The sequence below is a fragment of the Carettochelys insculpta genome, chromosome 1 (genome assembly GCF_033958435.1).
Source record: "Carettochelys insculpta isolate YL-2023 chromosome 1, ASM3395843v1, whole genome shotgun sequence".
Lineage (NCBI taxonomy): Eukaryota > Metazoa > Chordata > Testudines > Carettochelyidae > Carettochelys > Carettochelys insculpta.
In genome coordinates, this window is record NC_134137.1 from 45,689,177 (window position 1) to 45,709,898 (window position 20,722).

Consider the following 20,722-nt stretch of genomic DNA (forward strand, 5'->3'; position numbering starts at 1 on the left):
GATTGCCTCAGCTGTCTCCCCCATCCTCTGTGTCCAGCTGAAATGATGACTACATAGAATCCCTTGTGGCTCTCAATCCTGGGGCCAGTTTTCCATTGGTTTCCGTACCAGTGTCATTCATGGGACAGCTCTACATGAAGCCCATCGGCTACAACCTGAAGGGACTGGCATGCCAGATGGGGCATGGCCTAGTGTAGTGGCATCATGCTCAAACTTTTGTTGGCTATATGAGGCTAGAGGAAGATGAAAGGTATGGTCATGGTGGCTTTCTGCCAGCTGGCGATTCTCCCATGCCAGGAGACCCCTCAGCTATGGGGTGAGTCTAAAGAAAAAGCTAGCTGTGAGTGTAGAGAAGAAACTCTCCAACGTACGTAGAAAGATCTACACCAAATCTTGGATCCAGATTTGAAGAAAGCTGAGACCTACATCTTGAATTTTCTGCCTCAGCTCCACCGCTGACATTACAAACCAGCCTTCACCATACAAACAAACAGAAATGATCATTTCAAGAACACACCAAGAAGATTAGATTTTGATTCAGTTTTTTAATAATAAATTGTGCCAGTAGAAGCTTTCAAAAGCAATGATATATCAATAAATAACAGTTTAAATTGAGTTCCTGAGAAAGAACATACCACATGAAAGAATGTCAGATAGATGTAAATAAAACAAACAAACAAAAAAGCAGTAATACTGACTCTTACATGGACTGTCACAACACAAGCACTGCATACCGCATAGCACTCCTTTCATACAAATGTAAACAAATACACAATCAATTTTGTTTCGTCCAAACTGGTTAATTTATGTGTGTTGTTGCTTAGATATCTAAACAATGGAGAGGATAGGATATGCTAAAAATGTTAAGGAATAATATGTGGTGTAATATATGGAAAAATTCTGAAGCCCCAGATTTAAAATAAAATAAAATAATAATAAAGCAAAGACACAATGAAGGAGTGTGTTCCTCAATGTTATGATGTCAATCATTTAAATAGGTCTATTACACTAATCTGAATTAAGATTCTTTTGTTTATCTATTTAGTTACATATAATAAAAGTAAATATGTATGGCTTAATTATCTTTAGTATTCCAATATCACTTTGAATAATTCTCACGTCTATATAGATAAGAAAAATACATATTTTAACAAAGATTTGCTATTTCAAAGTATGCCCATCATTTGATAGCAATGAGGGACTGTTGTGTTCCATCACAGCAAGATTCCAATGGAAAAGACAACAGGATAGAATAACTTTCTAGCCATGCTAACATTTTCTAGCCATGCTAACATTTTCGAACTTTAGTGCCTGAAGTTAGGCTCCTAAATCCTCACTGAAACACCTAACAATTAGGCCGCTTCTATTTGAAGCGCTGAGCGCCTGCAAACCTCACTGATGCCATTGTGAGTTGTAGGTGCTCAATACCTTTCATAGACGTCGGTCAGTTTGCATTTACAACTGTAAGTATGGATTTAGGCACCTGGCTTTAGGCATTAATGTTTGAAAATGTTGACCTAAATATTTTAGCCCAGATGCTATGTATTACAGATAGTGAGTATTAAATGGTGAAGGTGCAACTATTGATCACTGCGCTTAGTGTGCTACATGAATGAGCTAGATTTAGACTGTTGCCACAGGGAAACTGTAAATGACAGTTTGCAATTCACTCTTCATAGGGAGCTGTTTGTGCAGATGATACAGATTTACTAAAATTGACCCATTCCATCAAGACCACAGAAATCACTAATCAGTTATAACTTTGCAATTTGTTCAAAATTAATATTGGATACAATCATAAAAGAGAAAAATCATCCACACAATACATTATCAACACAGGTTTAAAATGGTCTAGTTTTAGACCTCAGTAAAAATGGATTCACAGGACCTGCCTGTGAATGGCAAGAAATGGCCATTTCATATAGAAAAAACACTGTTCATGCAACATTCTTCACACACCAGACACTGAAATCACACCCAAATTGTCACTTACTCTCAACTTGTATTACACCCCAACAAGCAGAAAAAAAATAAAGCAGCTTTAAGGTTATGTCACAAACTTTGAAATTTGGAAAATACAAATCAAACAAAAATCACGGTGTGAATAAAATGGCATCTGTAAATTTAGAAAATTAGAGAGCAGTTTTTCTTTTAGTTTCTTAACATTATTGCACAGAGACCTTTCATCACATGTTCTTCTGCTTTCTGCATTTTTCCTAAATGTGAAGTTAAGTGCGAAGGATAAAATAAAAATGTAGAAAAGAAGAACAGCAGCATGATTTGTCAAAATTAATCACTATAATTTAGTAGGATAAAAACCTGCTATAAACAAAATAAGTGCTCTTTACTTATTTAAAAAATAACATTGTGAAAAATCTGTATATGGTGATCAGAGTAGGGGATGATGACTTCAAATGAAAATAGGCCGGGCAAGGAAAGGCTGCTGGCCTTGCAGATTTTGGTAAAAAAAAAACAACACAGGAATTCAAGTGTAATTATCAACATAGCTATTTACAATGAAACTGACCTGAACTTAGAATGCTCATTTAGGACCCAATCCCGCAATCATTTGACTCCCCGACTCACAATGGTCTCAAATCGGAGCTGTGCCTGAATAAGAACTGCAGGATCAGGTCCTAAGTGGTCAGCTAAAGGCCCTCTTCTTCTTGTGAATAAAGTTTATCTGGAGTACTCAGTACAATAATTTACACATATACCGGTTGACAGGCTCCAGTCTGATCCACCACATCTTTGTTTTCTGCATCAGACTTCTCAGAGTGGCTAGATTCAATTCCAGAAGGCTTTGGGTATCTAAATGGATATCCATTGTCATCAAAAAACCTTCTGAAAGTAAACTCATAAAAGGCATGTTCTGTGTGTTTATTGTTTGAAGAAGCTAGTGGGTCCCATGTCCTCGTACTGTCCCCACTAGTGTCATTCCAAGGACTTTCTTCTTCAACTGGGTCAAAATTTGAGGTGTCCATTGGATGGCTGATCTTTGGAACGTAAGGTGCTGTCTGTCTGCGGATATCAGTGGAGAAGTCCATCGAGTTGAAGAATGGATGGGCCTTGATATCATCTGCCCCATTTCTTCCAAGTCTATCTTCAGCAGCACAACAGAGTTTTGTGATAAGATCACTTGCCTCAGTGCTTAGCTTGATCTGCAAGGGAATGTGCAGCGTGCTCTCCCAGTTTATCACCTGCAGAAGAGAAAGATACTTCAACATCTTCTTTTAATCTTATGTACAAAACCCTATTCGTTTGTCAGTGCTGACTGAGTTAAACATCAACTCACAGCTACATTTTTTCTTCTGAAGGGCAAAAAAAATCTATGGTTCTGGTGTCTGTTTTCAAACGTGCTGCTCACTGTGAACAGTACAGGGGAAAAAAACCCAGTAGGAACAGACATTAAAGCAATGATTTGATATCATTTGCTATGCTAGTATTAGCAACTGTAAGGTTATAATTAATGTATAATTTTAAAAGTTCGCAAAATCCACATGGAACAATTTAGGAGAAGGTTCTTCTCTTCCTGCATGGTACTTGAAAGCAGCGTTCCTGTAAGTATCACTAGGTTGCTGAATAAAAATCCAGATAGCATTCATGCAAGAGTTGTGCAGTTGCAACATAAAGGGAGGGATCTGAACCAGGGCCTACCCCACCAAGAGAAAGAAATCCTCCTCCTTTCCCCCAGCCCACTTTAAAACAAGAAAAATATAAGCATTTTAAGAAATGAGTTGTTAAAATGTGATGTTCAGCCTCTGAGAGGCTGGAAGGATAAACTTAACAGTAAGGCCCTGGAGTGGTATACAGGGGTTTCATTCATTCCCAGTGCCACAAATCAGTTATGGCCCGAACGCTTAGCTATTGTTAACCTGGAGATTTGTGATTGCTCAACATCTCTGCAAGTCAGGCCTTTAATTTCTCTTTGTCCTCCCTATCCCATAGCAGTGGTAGGAAAATAAATTAATGTCTGCAACATGCTCAGATACAGGGAAGCAAATAAATAAAGTGTATTGGGAATTCTGCTTTGACCTACCTTTAGTTGGGTTTCTGTGGGCGTGGGAGCCAGAAAGGGAGGCTGCCCCACTAACATCTCAAAGAGAATCACCCCAACACTCCACCAGTCACAGAGCTGAGTGTATCCTGAAAGGCAGCCATAAGTCAGTGTCCCGCAACCATTAACAACTGGAATACAGGCATTGAAAAAAACAGTCCAAGGTTTCATCTTCTCTCACATTTTTTCATGCTCCGTCACTAGTGTGATGTGTGACCTAAAAAGCTACTCAAAATCTACACTCTTGTGGGCCTTCTGCTGGCTGGCTCAAATTCTACTCCTGAAAGCAGAGAAATCCTCACCCCGGCAGCTAGACACCGTTCTCCACATTTTTAGGCAGCACACTGGTAACAGAGGGCTGAGGAAGCATGTGACTAAAGTGAGCGACAGGGCTTTGTTCTGGCCCTATCCTGCCATGGAGAACCTACTGTTTCTAAGAGGAAATAAACACTCAGTGGCCATGTCTACACTCGCCCCAAACTTCGAAATGGCCATGCAAATGGCCATTTCAAAGTTTACTAATGAAGCGCTGAAATGCATATTCAGCGCTTCATTAGCACGCGGGCGGCCGCGGCACTTTGAAATTGATGCGCCTCACCGCCGCGCGGCTCGTCCCGACGGGGCTCCTTTTCGAAAGGACCCCGCCTACTTCGAAGTCCCCTTATTCCCATCATGGAATGGGGGACTTGTCCCATCAAAGGACAATTTTATTTTTTTTTTTTTTTTACTGAGTTTCATGTGAACAGGGGCAGTTTAAATCAGTCATTACCTGATACTACACAGTAAGATGCAAGTTGGAGCTTTTCAAAGGCAACTAGAGAAGGAAGTCATTCAATCAAAGTTTACACCATGCACTTTTAGCTGTGTAAAATCTTTTGAAGCTAATGGAAAGGAGCACATCAACTCCAAAGAACATACCATCAGGCCTCCACTGCGCTTGAAAATCTCAACTCATAACTATCCAGTTTAGCGATCATCACTGCACAGGCATCCACTAAGCAGTGGCTAACGTCCGTCTGCCGTCTCCCCCACCACCCCAAGTCCCGACCTGGTACTCAGTGTAAAATGTGAAAGGTTCTTCTGTTTGCTTGAAATCCTGGCCAGGACGAGCTGTCCTTAAGACATTATAATTTCCTCACCACCACTGCTGATTTGAATTAGTTGGTAGATTCCATCCATTGTCTGCTCATTGCCCTACATTCGTAGGGCCCAATTTGGTTTTTGGTCTCACAGTAAAACAGTATCATTGCTGACACACTGGGTCCCCACATGGGGAGGAAAAGGGATACACTTTCCCAGGAGACCCTGGAGGGCTCAGCCCCGCCTGCAAATTGTGGGGTATGTGTTTGGGAGGGGACTCTGCTGACATCTTTATTTAGTTGTCTTAGCAGAAGAGCCGAGGACTGAACAGCCGACGACTGAATAGCCATGGAGACAGAAGAACCATCTCAGCCCTCCCAGTGAATACTACCAAGGCCCATGAAGAAATTTGCACTGGTCAAAGAGGTGACTTAGTGTACTTTGCTGTCAAACTGACTCCCTTCCCAACATTACGTTTACTTAAAAAAATTATATATATGAAAACACAGCAGAGCTCCACTACCTTTGCGAAGCAGTACTTCGGGGGCTATGTAATTAGGCGTCCCAACTAATGAGTGGGCTAAACACCTCTGATGCTGCTTTTTGGCTCTTTGCTCCAAGGTTTTCAACCTGTCTCCACACCTGCAGTTGGACACGTCATCCCAAAGATCACTGGGCTCCATGCTGTCTTGTCTGCTATGGCTCCCTTTCAAACAGAAAGGCAAAGAAAGACAAAGTGTATTTTAATAGAATTATTTATAAAACAATCGTTAACTACAGAGAAAAAATAAATTACTAGGTGGCTAGTGACACCAGCCAATATTCACCCTCTCTCTAGAGCACGAGGTTTAATCTGGAAGTTTAAATGTTGCTTTACTTAGAATTCTCACTTTTGGCTAATTTTCCAGAATGCGCCCAACTTCTCACTGCCCACACTAAGCTTTCCAGAAACACATCGCTGAGTAAAGACCAGAGAGGTGCACTGGGTTTGGCACAGCTATACGGATTGCCCTAGGAGAGCTGTTCAGACACTACTCATTCCTGATCAATTGCATGCAGTAGACAACGGAGCCGGGAAATGAGTTTTTGTGACTAGCTCCATTCACCACTAGTATGGATCCACCAAAAGCCAGCGAGAATGGGAAATTGATTGCTATTGCAGCATTTTAAGATACTGATGGAGACTTAAACTAGCAGCAGTGGAACGTAGAGACGCACCCAATGTGTCTTCTCACGGGGGAAAAAAAGGTGTCAGGGTTGTGAGACTTGCTGATCCACCGACTTGAACTTGTGAGATGTAGGCTACGACCTTAAAAATAGTTGCGTAAATATGTGGGCTTGGGCTGGTGTTCACACCGGGAAGCCCACCCTCTCCCCAACCCGAAGGACTACATGGCTATTACTAGTGCATGCAGAGCTCAAGCCTGAACACTTGGTTCTGAAAACTGCTGCCGTGGTGTGGGTTGGTTTGGTTTTGTTGTGCAGAAGTACATTCACATGTGAAATACAAAGACAGTGTCTGCCGCTGTCGTCATCTGAAATGATTCTTGATGTTTAAGAGATTCCTATGGTTCAACTTAGAATGAAAACTTATTTCACCTTCTATTCAGGATGGGGAATGTCATGGTGCATCACTGTATCTACTAAAATACAGCAAATTTAGCATGAAAGTCACCAGGCCATTGGCTTAGGACTATTCATCTATCACGTATAAAATGTTTAGTCTACGCTATGCTAGCACATTTGCAGCGAGGCCACTATTTCTATCGACCCGAACCTATACAACACCCATCACAAATGGTACACAGAAGAACACTACCTTTCTGATAATACTTTGAATTGTGAGTCCACCTGAATCCAGTACAGAGCCCAAAATCAGTCAGTTTGATATGCCCATCAAGGTCTATCAAAATATTGTCAGGCTTGATGTCTCTATGGATAAATCCCATTTTATGTACGCTTTCTATGGCCAAAGTGAGCTCTGCAATATAAAACCGAGCAAGATGTTCTGGAAAGACCTCCATCCGGATCAGCAGGCTCATCATGTCCCCACCTGGGATGTAGTCCATCACAAAATACAAATTTTCTTTATCTTGAAAAGAGTAATAGAGTTTAACCACCCATTCGTTGTCTGCCTCGGCAAGTATATCCCTTTCTGCTTTGACGTGAGCCACCTGGTTCCGACTGAGGACATCCTTCTTCCGCAGGGTTTTCATGGCGTAGAGGGCATGGGTGTCCACTTTGCAGGCAAGGCACACTTCCCCAAAAGCACCAATACCCAGCGTCTTGATTTTCACAAACATAGATTTGTCCATTTTGGCCCTTTTCAGTCTGTTGTAGTTGGACTCCTTTTGGTAGAGAATTTTCCTCATTTGCTCCTGCTCTGCTTCACAAAGGCCGGCCTTCAGAAGCAAAAACAAAACCAGAACAGCCAGTATAATTACATTCAGAGCCAGAGACCAATCAAACTAGCACTTTGAAAGCATACAGTTAGCAGAAATTAACCCTGAGCTAGAAGAGAAACGTATACATTTGTTTGCTCTCTTTGTATTTATAGTCATGAAACACTTGCAGTTTCACTGCACCCTGGCCTATGATCTCCATTTTCTGCAAACTGAATTTCTGACCTGTGTCTCCACAGTGATGGGCTGGTGAAATGTATTTTAACAAGACAAATCTGACTAAGAGATTGTGATTGTTCCTTTCAGGCGTGGACCTTGCTGCTGTGTTCCAGGCCTTTGTCTTCTGAAGACTGTATTACTGTTGTATACCCGACATGGAATTACGCCGTACGTGTAATTTAGCACCTTAAATTCAAGCAAGATGAAGCACTCCACATATGAAGTGGTGCTTCTCGCCAGTTGCCTACATGATGAATGCTTCGTTATCTGCACCGGCTTTCTGTTGGTTTCTGGGTGGAGGTGAAGTTATTGATCTGTACCTCTGAAATTCCAAGTGGGCTGGGATCTGCCTACGGAGCAGGCTACCTTTCTCTCTGTGCTACTTTGCCACTGAGGGGATCAGCAGAGCCCCTTCAGTTCGATTCCTTTGTTAGATGAGGGAGCTGAAGGTGGTGCAGTATCCTTTGGAAAGCTCTGCCCCCAGGGTCCTGAATTCACTGGCTTTCTGAGCACTTGGGAAAACCCATCTGTTAAAGCTGGCATCAGCTGAAAGCTGAGCCAGTTGTGAGTGGGATTTCTGTGTGATGGGGAAAAGTGCAATGTGGTGGTGTTCCGCTGAAGTGTTCAGAGGACTGGAGGTCAAGTGTGACACAGGGTGGGAGGAAAAGGGTGTTGCTGCTGCTCTGGTTGATGTTTGAGTGCCTTGGTGCTGTTAAAGCCCATGTGAAAGGCTCACAGAGCTTTGATACAGCGTCTGTGTAAGTAAAATCTACAATCAAACAAATCAAAAGACGGGCTGGGGAGATTAAAAGAAAACTGCAGGACCAGGTAGGGGGAATTGCCAGATTCAAGCCAAAAATACCTAGTGCTACCATCTTTCAAAGGGAGCAGAGGAACAGTGGTATGTGAAATGAAAAGGCAGCACCTACTCTCATCACATGAAATGATTCTTGGGGTCCAAGAGATTCCCAGAGTACGTGCACTGCTGGTGGCTCATTGTAGGGTGAACACTTATTTCACCTTATATTCAGGATGGGGAATGTCATTGCGCATCACTGTATCTGCCCATTTCTTTTAATGGGCAGGGGCTGGGATTGGAAGGGCTATTGCTGTGTGCATGGATTTTTTTTTTTTAAAGATCAAAATCCTTTTGAGTAACAAAGGCTGTGTCTACACTAAAGTAAAACTTCAAAATGGCCCTGCTAATGACCAAATTGAAGAATACTCAGGAGGCGCTGAATTGAATTGAATATTCAGCATCTCATTAGCATTCGCACACTCCCGGCCATGGCGCTTTGAAATAGCCACTTTTGAATGTGTGCAGCTTGATGCGGCTCCATATCGAAAGGACCCCGCACATTTCGAAATCCCCTTGTTCTCCTCAGCTGAAAACAGAAAGCCTTGAGCTGAGGGGAATAAGGGGTTTCGAAATATGCGGGGTCCTTTCGAAAAGGAGCCCCGTGTAGCCACGTGTGTTCAAAAGCGGCTATTTCGAAGCGCCACAGCTGGGAGCATGCAAATGTTAACGAGGCGCTGAATATTCAATTCAGCCCCTCATTAGTATTCTTCGATTCGGTCATTAGCATGGCCATTTTGAAGTTTTGTCTTAGTGTAGACACAGCCAAAGTGAGAGAAGAAATGGCGAGACTGAAAAAAGAACTAATGCAGCCTGCTTTCGGAGAGGCCAGGCTTTGAACATATCCATGGCAGGAAACGACACTAAAACCTACAAAATGCAACAGAAATTGCCATTTGCAGAGGGAATCTTGCACTGTTACTGCTGTCACAGGTTCTCCACCTTGTTCTGAGTTCTCCCACGCATGCTACCAAAACTGGTACCACAACTGCTTCTTTGCATATAAAAGGCCAGTGTTAGCGGGTATTGAAGGAGCAATTGTCTGGGGCCTCACACCATTGTGAAGTTAAGTTGCTCTGGCTTCGGCTTCAACCCTTGGAGATGGGGCCCAGGCTGCAGTTTTGCATAATGGGACTTTAGTTTTTTGTCTTGGCCCCCAGTGAGTCTAATGCCAGCCATGCTTGGTGAACCCCCTGAAGCTGCTCATGGGCCCGCAGGAGAACTTCTGCAGACTTTAAGGGGTTAGAAGCTGAAGCAAGAGCTTCACAGAATGTCGCAAGTATAACCTTTGCTTTGGTGTCTCCTGACTTAGGAGTTCTTGCCCAAGCAAACTTTGTACTTTAACAGGGTTTTCTGGTGGTGGTGGTGGTGGGGCAGGGGGGATTTACAAAATTATCTGAGCTCACGTCCAGCTGAAATTTACAACCTGAGTGCCTAAAATACGCTCTGAAATACACGGATTCCTAAATCAAAGTGGCCTGGATGTAAGAGGTGCTAAGTGCCTGTAGTTCCCATGGGAGCCTAACTTCAGGCACCTTAGTTTGAACATTCAATCCTTTTCAGGTAATCAATGTTACGTCTATACCTGTCTGACCATGAGTCACTTGCATTAAAACAAAACAAAGTGACTTACTTTGGCCATTTCTTGCTCCAGCTGTAATCGTCTGTTGATTTTTTGCTGGTAGGTCTTTAAGACATTCTCCACGTGCTGCTCCATGTAGAACTTAAAGGCAAATGGTGAGTAGCTCTTAATTCGCGATTCTCTTTTTTCTTCGTCTTTACCGCTTTTTCGCACTGGCACCGGAGAGGTCTGGATCTGCTTTTTGTCCTTGCTCGTTTTTTCTCCTTTAGCAGTCTTGCTGCATTTGTCATTTCTTTCACCATTCTCCTCAGTTTTATTGCACGCTGAACTGGGGACTCCACGGAGGGTCTGTTCTACACCCGCACACAAACAGTTTATATCAAACTGCTCAGAGCAACTGGGAAGCAACAGGTGCTTCGGATAAGGTGGTGGCGGACACCTGGGCTCCTGAGTACTGTAATCAACATCGAGTTGGTAGTTGTTGGCTCCTCCTACAGGAAGTGGATGCTGTTCAATCATTTCTAGGCCATCCCCAGGTGGGGCCTGTGCAGGCAGCCAGCCAGGGTGGGAAGGCCCAACAGCTGTTTGAGGCTCAGGTCTCATCACTCTCATGCTCTTCACTGGTTGGAGAATATGAGCAGAGGTGACTGTTGTGATGGTATTTGGAGACGTAATGGAAGGATCAGGCTTTCCTGGGGAAATCTGCCTTATAGATACTGGCATTTGCTGCTGGTGGTGGTTGTTAAAGGAGTTAGTTCTGCTTGGCACTGAGGCATCTGGTCTGAAGGGTACGTGCTGCCGTGGGGATGTTTCGATCCCTGGGTTTTGTAAAGAATCCCGGTGGGACGGGGCTGCTGTTTGCCACTGCTGAACTTGAGGACTAGTCATGTCATACAGGTCCATGTTCAAGCTGTTTCTAGATGGAGCTATGAGGTTCTGTGGTGGACTCTCTGGGAAGTCATTAGCAAAGGCTGGACCTCTGGCTATGACATGCATCTGGTGAGAAGAAGGGCTTGCTTGCTTGTGGTGAGCATGTATGTACAGACTGGCTGGTGCCTGCTGAAATGCATGACCAGCATTATTCTGAACGGTCCCTTTATTTGGAAGATTTGCATAGCCTGCCTCTTGCTGCATCTTATTTTGGAAAGATGGACTCCGCTGAACACCATATCCCATAGGCTCCCCCTGCACCATCATATGCTGCCTGCTGTAATGTGGGCTGTTCGAGCCATGGGCAGCCTGTAGCTGTAATGCCTGGCTGCTGTGGTTAGTCACTGGGTAACTGATCACAGGAGAGTCTATATTTGCAGAATATGGTTTTTGTGGATGGCTCCCAGGTGCGCTGTGAGTGCCCACTCCGGAAGGTCTTTGTACTGGAGCATTCATGGCTGCTGACTGTGAAGCAGAAAGTAAATAGTCCATGTATGTCCTGGGAACGTCACCAAGCATATTTGCACCTTCTGCTCCAAAACTTGTCCCTTCATATGCTGTACTACCAATCTGATGATAGGACGGAAAAGACTCATTTGAGCCTTCAAAGCTTGGCCTGCGGGCTACGTTATTTGGCACAATGCCCTTTCCTTTATTTAAAAAAAAAGAAAAAAATTCAAAAGAATGTTAGGAAACAATTCATCTGAGCAAATGCTACAATCTAATCCACCCATCTATACACAAACAAATATATTTGTATCACATCTGTGATACCAAAGGCAAACCAAACTAGATGCAGCTCTCTGACAGTCTGAAGTACCAAGTATTCTTCTTAAGAATAAACTGCAGGTCATTGTACTTTTCACTACATGAATCATCATTAGTTTTATCATATCATGAAAACAGAACCACAAATATTTAGGAACTCATCAGCTTACACTGCACCTTGGATTTAAAAGCTGAAATGCTATCAGAGTCATGAATCACAAATAGCTGGGAGCAGCAGATAGGATGTCTAGAGAATATGAAATGCTGAGGTGCTGCACCAAAGGGAGAAGGGAATAGGAGCACACTAGCAGAACGCAGGTTAAAACATTACTGCCATTACTTTCTTGTACTACAACATGGTCCAAACTGTGCCAGGTGCAATGCAAATACATGTACAGATGTGTATCTACATGTATATAACACATACAAAGAATCAGTCTCTGCCCCATGGCACTAACATTCAAGAAAACGCACTACCAAATAAAACTGGCCAACATTTCGTTATTTGATGATGTTAAGTCTTATATTGCATGCAACTGTTTTGTTCTGGGTGATGAAACACAGGGACAAATTCATCAGTACTGTGACTCATGCCAAAACCAGTCATCCCCTGGAGAAGGTCCACAGGAATACATATGGAAATGGGAGCAGAAAGTGGGGTAGTGCTGGGGCAGCACATCCAGAAGGGTGGCTGGCACTGGCCTGGAAGGGGATGCAGCCTGCAGAGGCACTGATACAGTATGTCCACTCAGCCTCTCTGCTGGCACAGTCAGAAGAGCCAAAAGCCACCATAGGCCCTGGAGCAAGGTTGGAGTGGGGCCTGGCTGTGCAACCCTGAAGAGGCGGGACCATGGGCAGAAGGGGTGGGGGGCAGTCAGCTTGTAGCACCACTCAAGACTGTGGCGCTGCCCATCCCGCTGCAGAGCCACATGGAGTGAGGGAACAGCACTTCTGTGGCATTTCAAAGGGGCTCAGAGCTCCCAGCCTCTTTGAAACGCTGGGACCCAGGGCAACTGCTCTTTTTTCCCCACTGTCAGTGGGCCTGTGCACAGCATGTAGGGAGCACCGGCTGCAAGCCGAAGCTGCTTCCCCATCAGCAACCTAGGAAGGAAAGCAACAGTATGAACAGTTTTGTTCTCCTTTGGAGCAGTGCATGGGAACTGCTGGTACAGAAATGGAATTGACACTGCCCAGGACAGCAGATCCGATCAGATTGAGGAGCGGTTGGGTTTATGGAGGTACTAACTACGAGACTCACCAGAAACGATTTTTGCCCACATCCCTGTACCTAGCATGGCAAAATTCGAGCCTGCATACCTTTCATCTAGAAGGGGTGATATCTTAGTGTATTTTGTAGCATCCACCAATTATAACCATAGAGAACGCTGAGTTTTGTACACATGCTCTTTCAGTCCCATCCACAGCTGATTTCAGACATGCCCCATTTGGATCTCAGCTGAATGCTGAAAATGGGCTGTCCACTTTATGAAGGAAAAAAGATTTGAAAACATACATGCCAAAGACCGTAACTGGGAATCTCTGAACCAAGGGTTTAAATGCTCACACTGGTAATCTAAACATTTCCAGCCAAGCGTATGTGTCATCTAATCAAATGCCAGAGATTAAGCACGTAGTCATAAGCACTCTAATACCAAGCAAATCAAATGTTTGTTCTGGCATGTCAAGCAGACACATGCCAATCACAAGGTGTCTGAATTTGGCTTCTTTGAGGGTAAAGTGAAGACAGAATTTTAAAAGAAAAGGCTTTCAACAGTCACTGTAGTGATTTTATCCTGAAATCTCCATACTTTGGCATTCTATTTAAATGAAAGCAGGATATGATCAGGAAGTAAAAGCAAAATGAAAAACAGCTGGGTGACTAGAACCAGCAGGCAGGAAAGATTGCAAAACAGGGTTTCAAAATTGCAAACTGACCTACCAAAGGCAACATGTGCATTCAAGGACTAAGGATTTCAATATATTCAAAAGAAAAAAGCCACTACCCTTCACATCAGGTAAAACTTGGTTATTAAATAGATTTGTCAACATTATTTTAAATTCTTCCTGCTGCTTATCTGAGGCCCTGTCTACATGTGCACCTTATACCCAAGTCTGAAAAAGGAGAGAAGAACCTTGGCAATTACTCTTCTGTTTGCCCAATTATCTCTCACATGTACAACTCCTGGGTACCTGGGTGAAAGTCAGTGGTCTGTGCTATACAGGAGGTCTGAGCAGATGCCCTCTTTCTCTTCACAGTGGACTGCACAGCACAGGACTAAGCAGAGAAACCAGTGATGTTCCTGTGAACAGCAAATTCCTGCCCACTACAGTCAATTCATCATCTCTTTTCACTAGCAACAACTTCACTTTACAAATAAATATACTGCCAGAAAAAAAGGGTATAACTGAAAGGAAACTACGCTTACCTGGCGAGGTCTGTTTAATTACACGTACTATCTGTTCGTTTCTAGGATCCAGGTAGCCCATCTTACTAATATACTCCAAAGCTGCTTCAATGCTTCTGCTGCCTGTTTGCTTCAGCGCCCGTACAGCCATTTCCTAAATACAATGAAAAGGAGGGTAAGAGGTAATACATACAGCCAGACACAAATCAAGAATGATCTCAGTCTAGAAGGCAACAGGGCTTTTTATATTTAAAGTAATATATGATACAATTCATGCTAGATCAGCGCTGATTACAACCAAGTGGACTTGTATGCTTTCAAAATATTTTCTATTAACTTCAGAGATTTGTTTTCTTTTAACTACCCAAATTCTGGCAAGGTATTTGGTACCCCAGTCCCAAAACTACCCAAATTCTGGCAAGGTATTTGGTACCCCAGTCCCAAAACTACCCAAATTCTGGCAAGGTATTTGGTACCCCAGTCCCAAAATGGGCTGCACTGTTCTGTGATATGCAAAATGATAGCTAAAATTCTGGTAGCTATAGTTTTTTAGTATTTTCTCACTTAGCTGGTTCTCCATTATAGTAAAATGTTTTAAAATAATTCAAATGTTGTATCTATTCAAAACAAACTCATATAAACACAAGAAAAAAAGCACTTTAAAGACTAACAAAATAATTTACTATGTTATGAGCTTTCGTGAGACAGACCCACTTCTTCAGATCTGCTCTTCACTACTATTTCCAGATCTGAAAAAGTGGGTCTGTCCCACAAAAGCCTGTCACCTAATAAATTACTGTGTTAGGCCATGTCTACACTAGCCAATGGCCATTTCGAAGTTTACTAATGAAGCACTGAAATACATATTCAGCGCCTCATTAGCATGCGGGTGGCTGCGGCAGTTCGAAATTGACGCGGCTCATCCAGACAGGGCTCCTTTTCGAAAGGACCCCAGCTACTTCGAAGTCCCCTTATTCCCATCTGCTCATAGGAATAAGGGGACTTCGAAGTAGGCGGGGTCCTTTCGAAAAGGAGCCCCATCTGGATGAGCCGTGCGGTGGCGAGCCGCATCAATTTCGAAGTGCCGCAGCCGCCCGCATGCTAATGAAGCGCTGAGTATGTATTTCAGTGCTTCATTAGTAAACTTTGAAATGGCCATTTGCATGGCCATTTCAAAGTTTTTGGCTAGTGTAGACATAGCCTTAGTCTTTCAAGTGCCACAGGACTGCTTTTTTGTTTTGTCTAGATACAGACTAACACGGCTACCTCTCTGCGACTATTCATGCAAACAGCATAGATTAGGAAAAATACGACGACTCGCAACGTCCATCTCTTGAGCTGTGGTGTTTAACCAGTTCTGAAGTAGTAGGCACTATAGTTGCCAGTTCCACAGCAAACTAGCCACATTATTCTGAAAATGTGTTTATTGTTCAAGCCAACTAGCCACACTCAACAGGCCAAAGACCCACATGAGCCAGCCCACTACAACCTAGGTTAGAGAGAGGCAGATTCATTTACTTAGAAATAGTAATAGGAAAAGATCCATGCCTTTTCCTTCCGAACAAAGCAGCAGCATACAGAAGTCTGTATTTTTAAAAAAATCTTTGAAGTGTACTTTGAATCCAATCTGTAAGAGGCAGCACTCTTTGATTTAGAGATGGGTGAAATATTTGTCATATTTGAGCATTATATTCTGTTGATTTAGCTACATTTAAAATTTCTATAAAGTAGGGGTGTTTAATATTTCATAAATGCTGTAAGAATTGCATCTGGTTGCATGAAATCCTCACTTCATGGAAGTGAATGGTAAAACTCCCATGGGACCAGGATTTCTCCCACCGAGTGTCTGAAATGTGCACTGTGGGTGCTCTTGTAATCCAAACAATAAATCATACAGAATACCAATATGGATTGAACCTCTCTAGTCCAGCACTCTCTCATCTGGCAACAACCGTAACCTGGCATTTTAGTTAGCCAGATGACCACTTATCATTGGTGTGTGGCCAAGTTTTCCCTGGTCCTATAAAGTTTGTTTACAGCTACCAGTCCTGGCTCTCAGTGCTCTGCGCTGTTATTTAGCTCTAATTTATCCCTAAATGTCATCTAAGAACCCAACAAACAGTGGAAGTTTTTCTAATACTGCTAGAAAATATTCAGCTCCTGTGGTGGGCAAATTCTCTCATTTGGCACTGGTGAGAGCCTGAGGGCGCCAGACTAGAGAGGTTCAACCTGTATTATACGGCAATCTGGAAGCCACAACCTAAACATTATAACTGTTGACAAAGCTTTTAGTTAAGTAATCCAGTGAAAATTAAAATTATCTTCACTGCATCACTTGGGTTGCCTAAAATCCACAGTCTGAGCAGCATAGTTCAGCTGCTTTAGTCTCCATATAGGCAGCGCTAGGTCTATGGAAAAAAATTCTTCCCTTGACCTAGCTACCACCACTTGCGGAGGTTGATTACCTGGACCTAGAAGAGAACCGTTCCCATCGGCGTTGGGAGCGTCACCAATGATGCACTGTAGCAGCACAGTGGCAGCAATACAACCAGGGCTGCTGTAACATTTCAAGTGTAGACAAACCCATTTATTTCTATTTGACCGATCCTCACATGAGCTTTGTTAACCTGCCCACAGAGAGCTGAATGTGCTGTTATTTGCTCCTTCCTTGCAGGAAATCAGCACAACACCCACCTCTGCAGGGCTGCCAGCAAGATGGCTGGCTTGGCAAATATATCCAGGCCTCTCGCACAGCAGTACACAAGTAGCATTTGGGGAGCCCTGGCCAGGTCCCTCTTGCTTGTCAGAAAGAGCAGCTGCATGCACTACAGAGTGCCATTAGGTACACAGCACTTGCTGCACAGTTATCTGTTTTAACAAGAGATGATATTTTAACTGATTCTAGCCTAATTCATGCTCAGCACAGAGCTGCACAGTGGCACTTGGAACCGGACTCTGCAGACCTCCGTTCCTCCACCCCACCTGAACACTGCAGTACACTTGGGGAATAGCTGTAGCAAGGTTAAATATTCTGTACTCTGACTTAGGGCTCAATTTACAGAAAGGCAGTACTTAGGGGTTCAGATTTCCTATAGGGAAATATTTCACTGGCACAAACGCATTACTAAGAGTAATTTTAAACCAATGAGAACGTATTGTGTAAATGGGAAAAATTTCCCAAAACCGTTGGTGTGGTTTGGGTTCATTACCATTATTTTGGTGGAAACATAAGAGGTAGAAGGGATATCGGTGCACAGGATAAGAATTAACTAGTTGAGGTTCACAGACGATATAGTTATCATTGAGAAAGATGAAGAAAAGCTAATGAGAACATTGCAGGTGTTAAACGAGGAAGGGAAGCAGCGTAGACTGATTATGAGCATCAATACAATGCAACAATGATAAATGGAGATAAGAAAATAAGAAGGAAGATCAGTGTAGTTGGGATCGAACTAGAGACTATAAAGGAGTTCACATATCTGGGAAGCAGCATGACATCTAGACAATCTAGACTGTAAGAAGGAAACAGCAACTAGAATAGTGAAAGCAAGAGCAAGCTTGAATGTGATGGATAAGATCTGGAAAAGCAAAGCGATTTGCTTAGGAACAAAGCTGAGCGTCTTGAAAACGTGTGTATTCAGCAGCATGTTGTACAGATCTGTGACATGGGTGATAATGAAAGATTCAAAGAGAAGAACATTGGGGCTCAAGAGGAGTTGTAGAAAGATCCTGACAACAGGTTGGAAACAGAATGTCATCAACGAGGAGTTATATAGGAAGATACAGCCAAAAGAAAACCTACTGCAGAAGGTTATACAACGCAAGTTACAGCTATGCAGGCATATCTGCAGAATAACTGACAAACGAAAAGTCAAGACCCTAGTGTCTGGCATAATGGATGGTTTGAATAGAATAATAGAGTTACTGTTCCCACCTCTCCCCATGCACCACAGCAGAACTACGAAGGAGAAAGAGACAACACAGCAAGTTCCAGGTCTCTGGCACCCTGCAAAGTGGATGGGGCCCCAAGCCCAGGCTCCAGCATCAGCCCAAATGTCTATGCCAGGCAGGGGTCAGCAACCTTTCTGAGGCAGAGTGCCAGAATTTGATCTTTGGACTTCTGTGTATGGTCTGAGTGTCAGTGATACTTTTTTAAAGTCACTAATAGTCCTACTTACAACAGCTTCATTCACTGATTAATTAAGACGCAGAGCTTTACCAGTTCAATGGTGGTTAGCAGTATGAGCTGGTGTTTTGTTAATCCACAGGTAGCATGACCTTGATCATGCCCCTGGCTGCCTGGGGGCGGAGGGGTGGGGCTGAGCTCCCGCCTCGCATGCTAATGAAAAAATCAGTTCATATGCTACTCTTGGCACCTGTACCAGGGGCTTCTGACCCCTTGTCTACACTGATCTTTTTAACCCCTGCCCACTTTCCACCCAAGTCAGCTGACCCTCCTCCTCAGATTCAGTGCCAGGAGATTTCCTGTTGGAGTGCACACATACCTGCGTGACTACAGACAGAACTGTAACCCTAAGTCTATCATGTTGATTAATTTAAGTAGAACGCATCTACAGAAACAGAGGCCACATTTCAGGGTCTTGCAGTGCAACTCCTTTTTGTGGGGTGCTTGATTACAAGCTACCACAGAGTAAAGGAAAACAGCAGAACAATTCCCGGAGCTAAACTAATTTACAACTCCTGAGGAACTACTCCCCTTTTTAAAGCCAAATTACCATGGTCCTTAGGCAAGTATTCACAAACACAAAAAGCAGAGACGAGGCAAAAATCTGCTTGGTGCAGGGCCAAATTTCAGGGCCAAAACATTCTTTTAGTTGGAGGAATCAATCCAGCTCTCACAGGGACCAACAGAAAGATTCCCACTGAGTGCAATGGGAGTTGGAACAGGCCCTTTGCTACTGATCATTTTCTTTTCACTGAGCCAAATACTTGAAGCTGCATTCTGGTTTGAGAAATCTATCTGGCGATGGTGCTCTAAGCCAACATTGCAGCCAGGCTACAATAAAAAACATAAGCTGGGGCAGCATGCACAGAAATCACAAGGCAAAAGATCACCCCCAGCCACACATCATTCTTTACATTGTATGTGTTCTCTTTGGAGAATTCAAACACTGTCAGTGCTGCGTTTCTAGGCACCTTTTCCTTAGCATAGGCTGTGGCTGAAAAAAGAAAACAAAGGGAAAATCTGCTCTTAAAATTGTGTCCCCTGTTAAAATACTGAGCTAAGAAGATTTCAACCATCAGCCACATTCCTGTGACATTCAGTGGTTCTGAGGTAAAAAAATATGGGACTCTACCAGCCACCAGGTTGGCATCTTGTGTGAAGTATGGACTCAACATGCAAGGGGTTGAGGACATTATTGGTCTTCCATATTTGCTGCTGTAGAGAAGACTAGGGGTCTGTATGTTTAGCAGCCCCCACAGACAAGAAGCAACAGTGGATTGCATTCTGAAATGGTGGTCATCACCAAAGCTAGTCCTCTCCCCGGCTGTCCATTAGTACTGCAACCATTTGTATAGTGTGGGGTGCCAAAAGCCACTGAACCAAACCATAAAGCCCGTTTATGAGAAAAACCACTTAGAACACAAGAACAGCCATACTGGATCAGGCCAAAGCTTCATCTAGCCCCGTATCCTGTTTTCCAACAGTGTCCAATGCCAGATGCCACAGAGCCTCTGACAAGCAGCAGCTAGGGACATCATTCCTACTCATCCTGGCTAACAGCCATCGATGGGCCTAACCTCCAAGAATGTAGCTAGTTCTATTTTGAATGCTGTTAAAGTCCTGCTCTTCACAACATCCTCTGGTAAGGAGTTCCACAGGCCTACCATGAGGAAAAAACTTCCCTTTGTCTGTTTTAAACCTGCTACCCATTAATTTCATTTAGTGAGCCCTCTCCCTTGTGCTATGAGACCAAAATAAATAATTTTCTTATTCATTTTTTCCACACCAGTCATGATTTTATAGACTTCTATCATGTTCCCCCTACCACCACCTTTGTCTCCTCTTTTCTAAGTTGAAAAGTCTCAATCTTTTTACTCTTTCTTCATATGGCACCTGTTCCAAATCCCAATCATGTCTGTGACCCTTTTCTGAAACCCTTCCAGTGCCCATATATCTTTTATGAGAGGAGGTGATCACATTTATACACACTTCAAGCTAGAGTGTTCAGCAGTACCCTTACACCCAGCCCTATGCTGCTATCACAAGCCCCAAGACAGACAGCTGCCCTACAAAAGCCAGCAAGACTTTGCCACAAGAAAGTCACCTGAAAGTTCTGATGTCCATCAGGGAAAATCTGTGTTTGACAGTAAACAGATACTTGGATATGGCAGTGTGAAGACTTAATCTTAGTGTATACAATGAAAGCTTTCCCCATTTTAGCCTCCTGCTTGGCTGGA

At 43.3% G+C, this 20,722-nt stretch overlaps 1 protein-coding gene across 3 annotated transcripts in view; it reads right to left on the reverse strand.

Moving 5' to 3' along the window:
• Positions 1 to 605: 605 nt before the first annotated feature.
• Positions 606 to 20,722, reverse strand: part of LATS2 (large tumor suppressor kinase 2) — a 62,311-nt gene continuing 42,194 nt past the window's right edge. For all 3 annotated transcript variants that reach the window (XM_074985360.1, XM_074985367.1, XM_074985374.1), the window contains exons 3-8: positions 14,321 to 14,453; positions 10,248 to 11,776; positions 6,957 to 7,539; positions 5,661 to 5,843; positions 4,040 to 4,146; positions 606 to 3,200 (exon numbers count right to left, since the gene is read on the reverse strand). In XM_074985360.1, the coding sequence (XP_074841461.1) occupies positions 2,706 to 3,200; positions 4,040 to 4,146; positions 5,661 to 5,843; positions 6,957 to 7,539; positions 10,248 to 11,776; positions 14,321 to 14,453 (3,030 nt within the window). In that variant the 3' untranslated portion in view covers positions 606 to 2,705. The remainder of the gene's footprint in view (positions 3,201 to 4,039; positions 4,147 to 5,660; positions 5,844 to 6,956; positions 7,540 to 10,247; positions 11,777 to 14,320; positions 14,454 to 20,722) is intronic.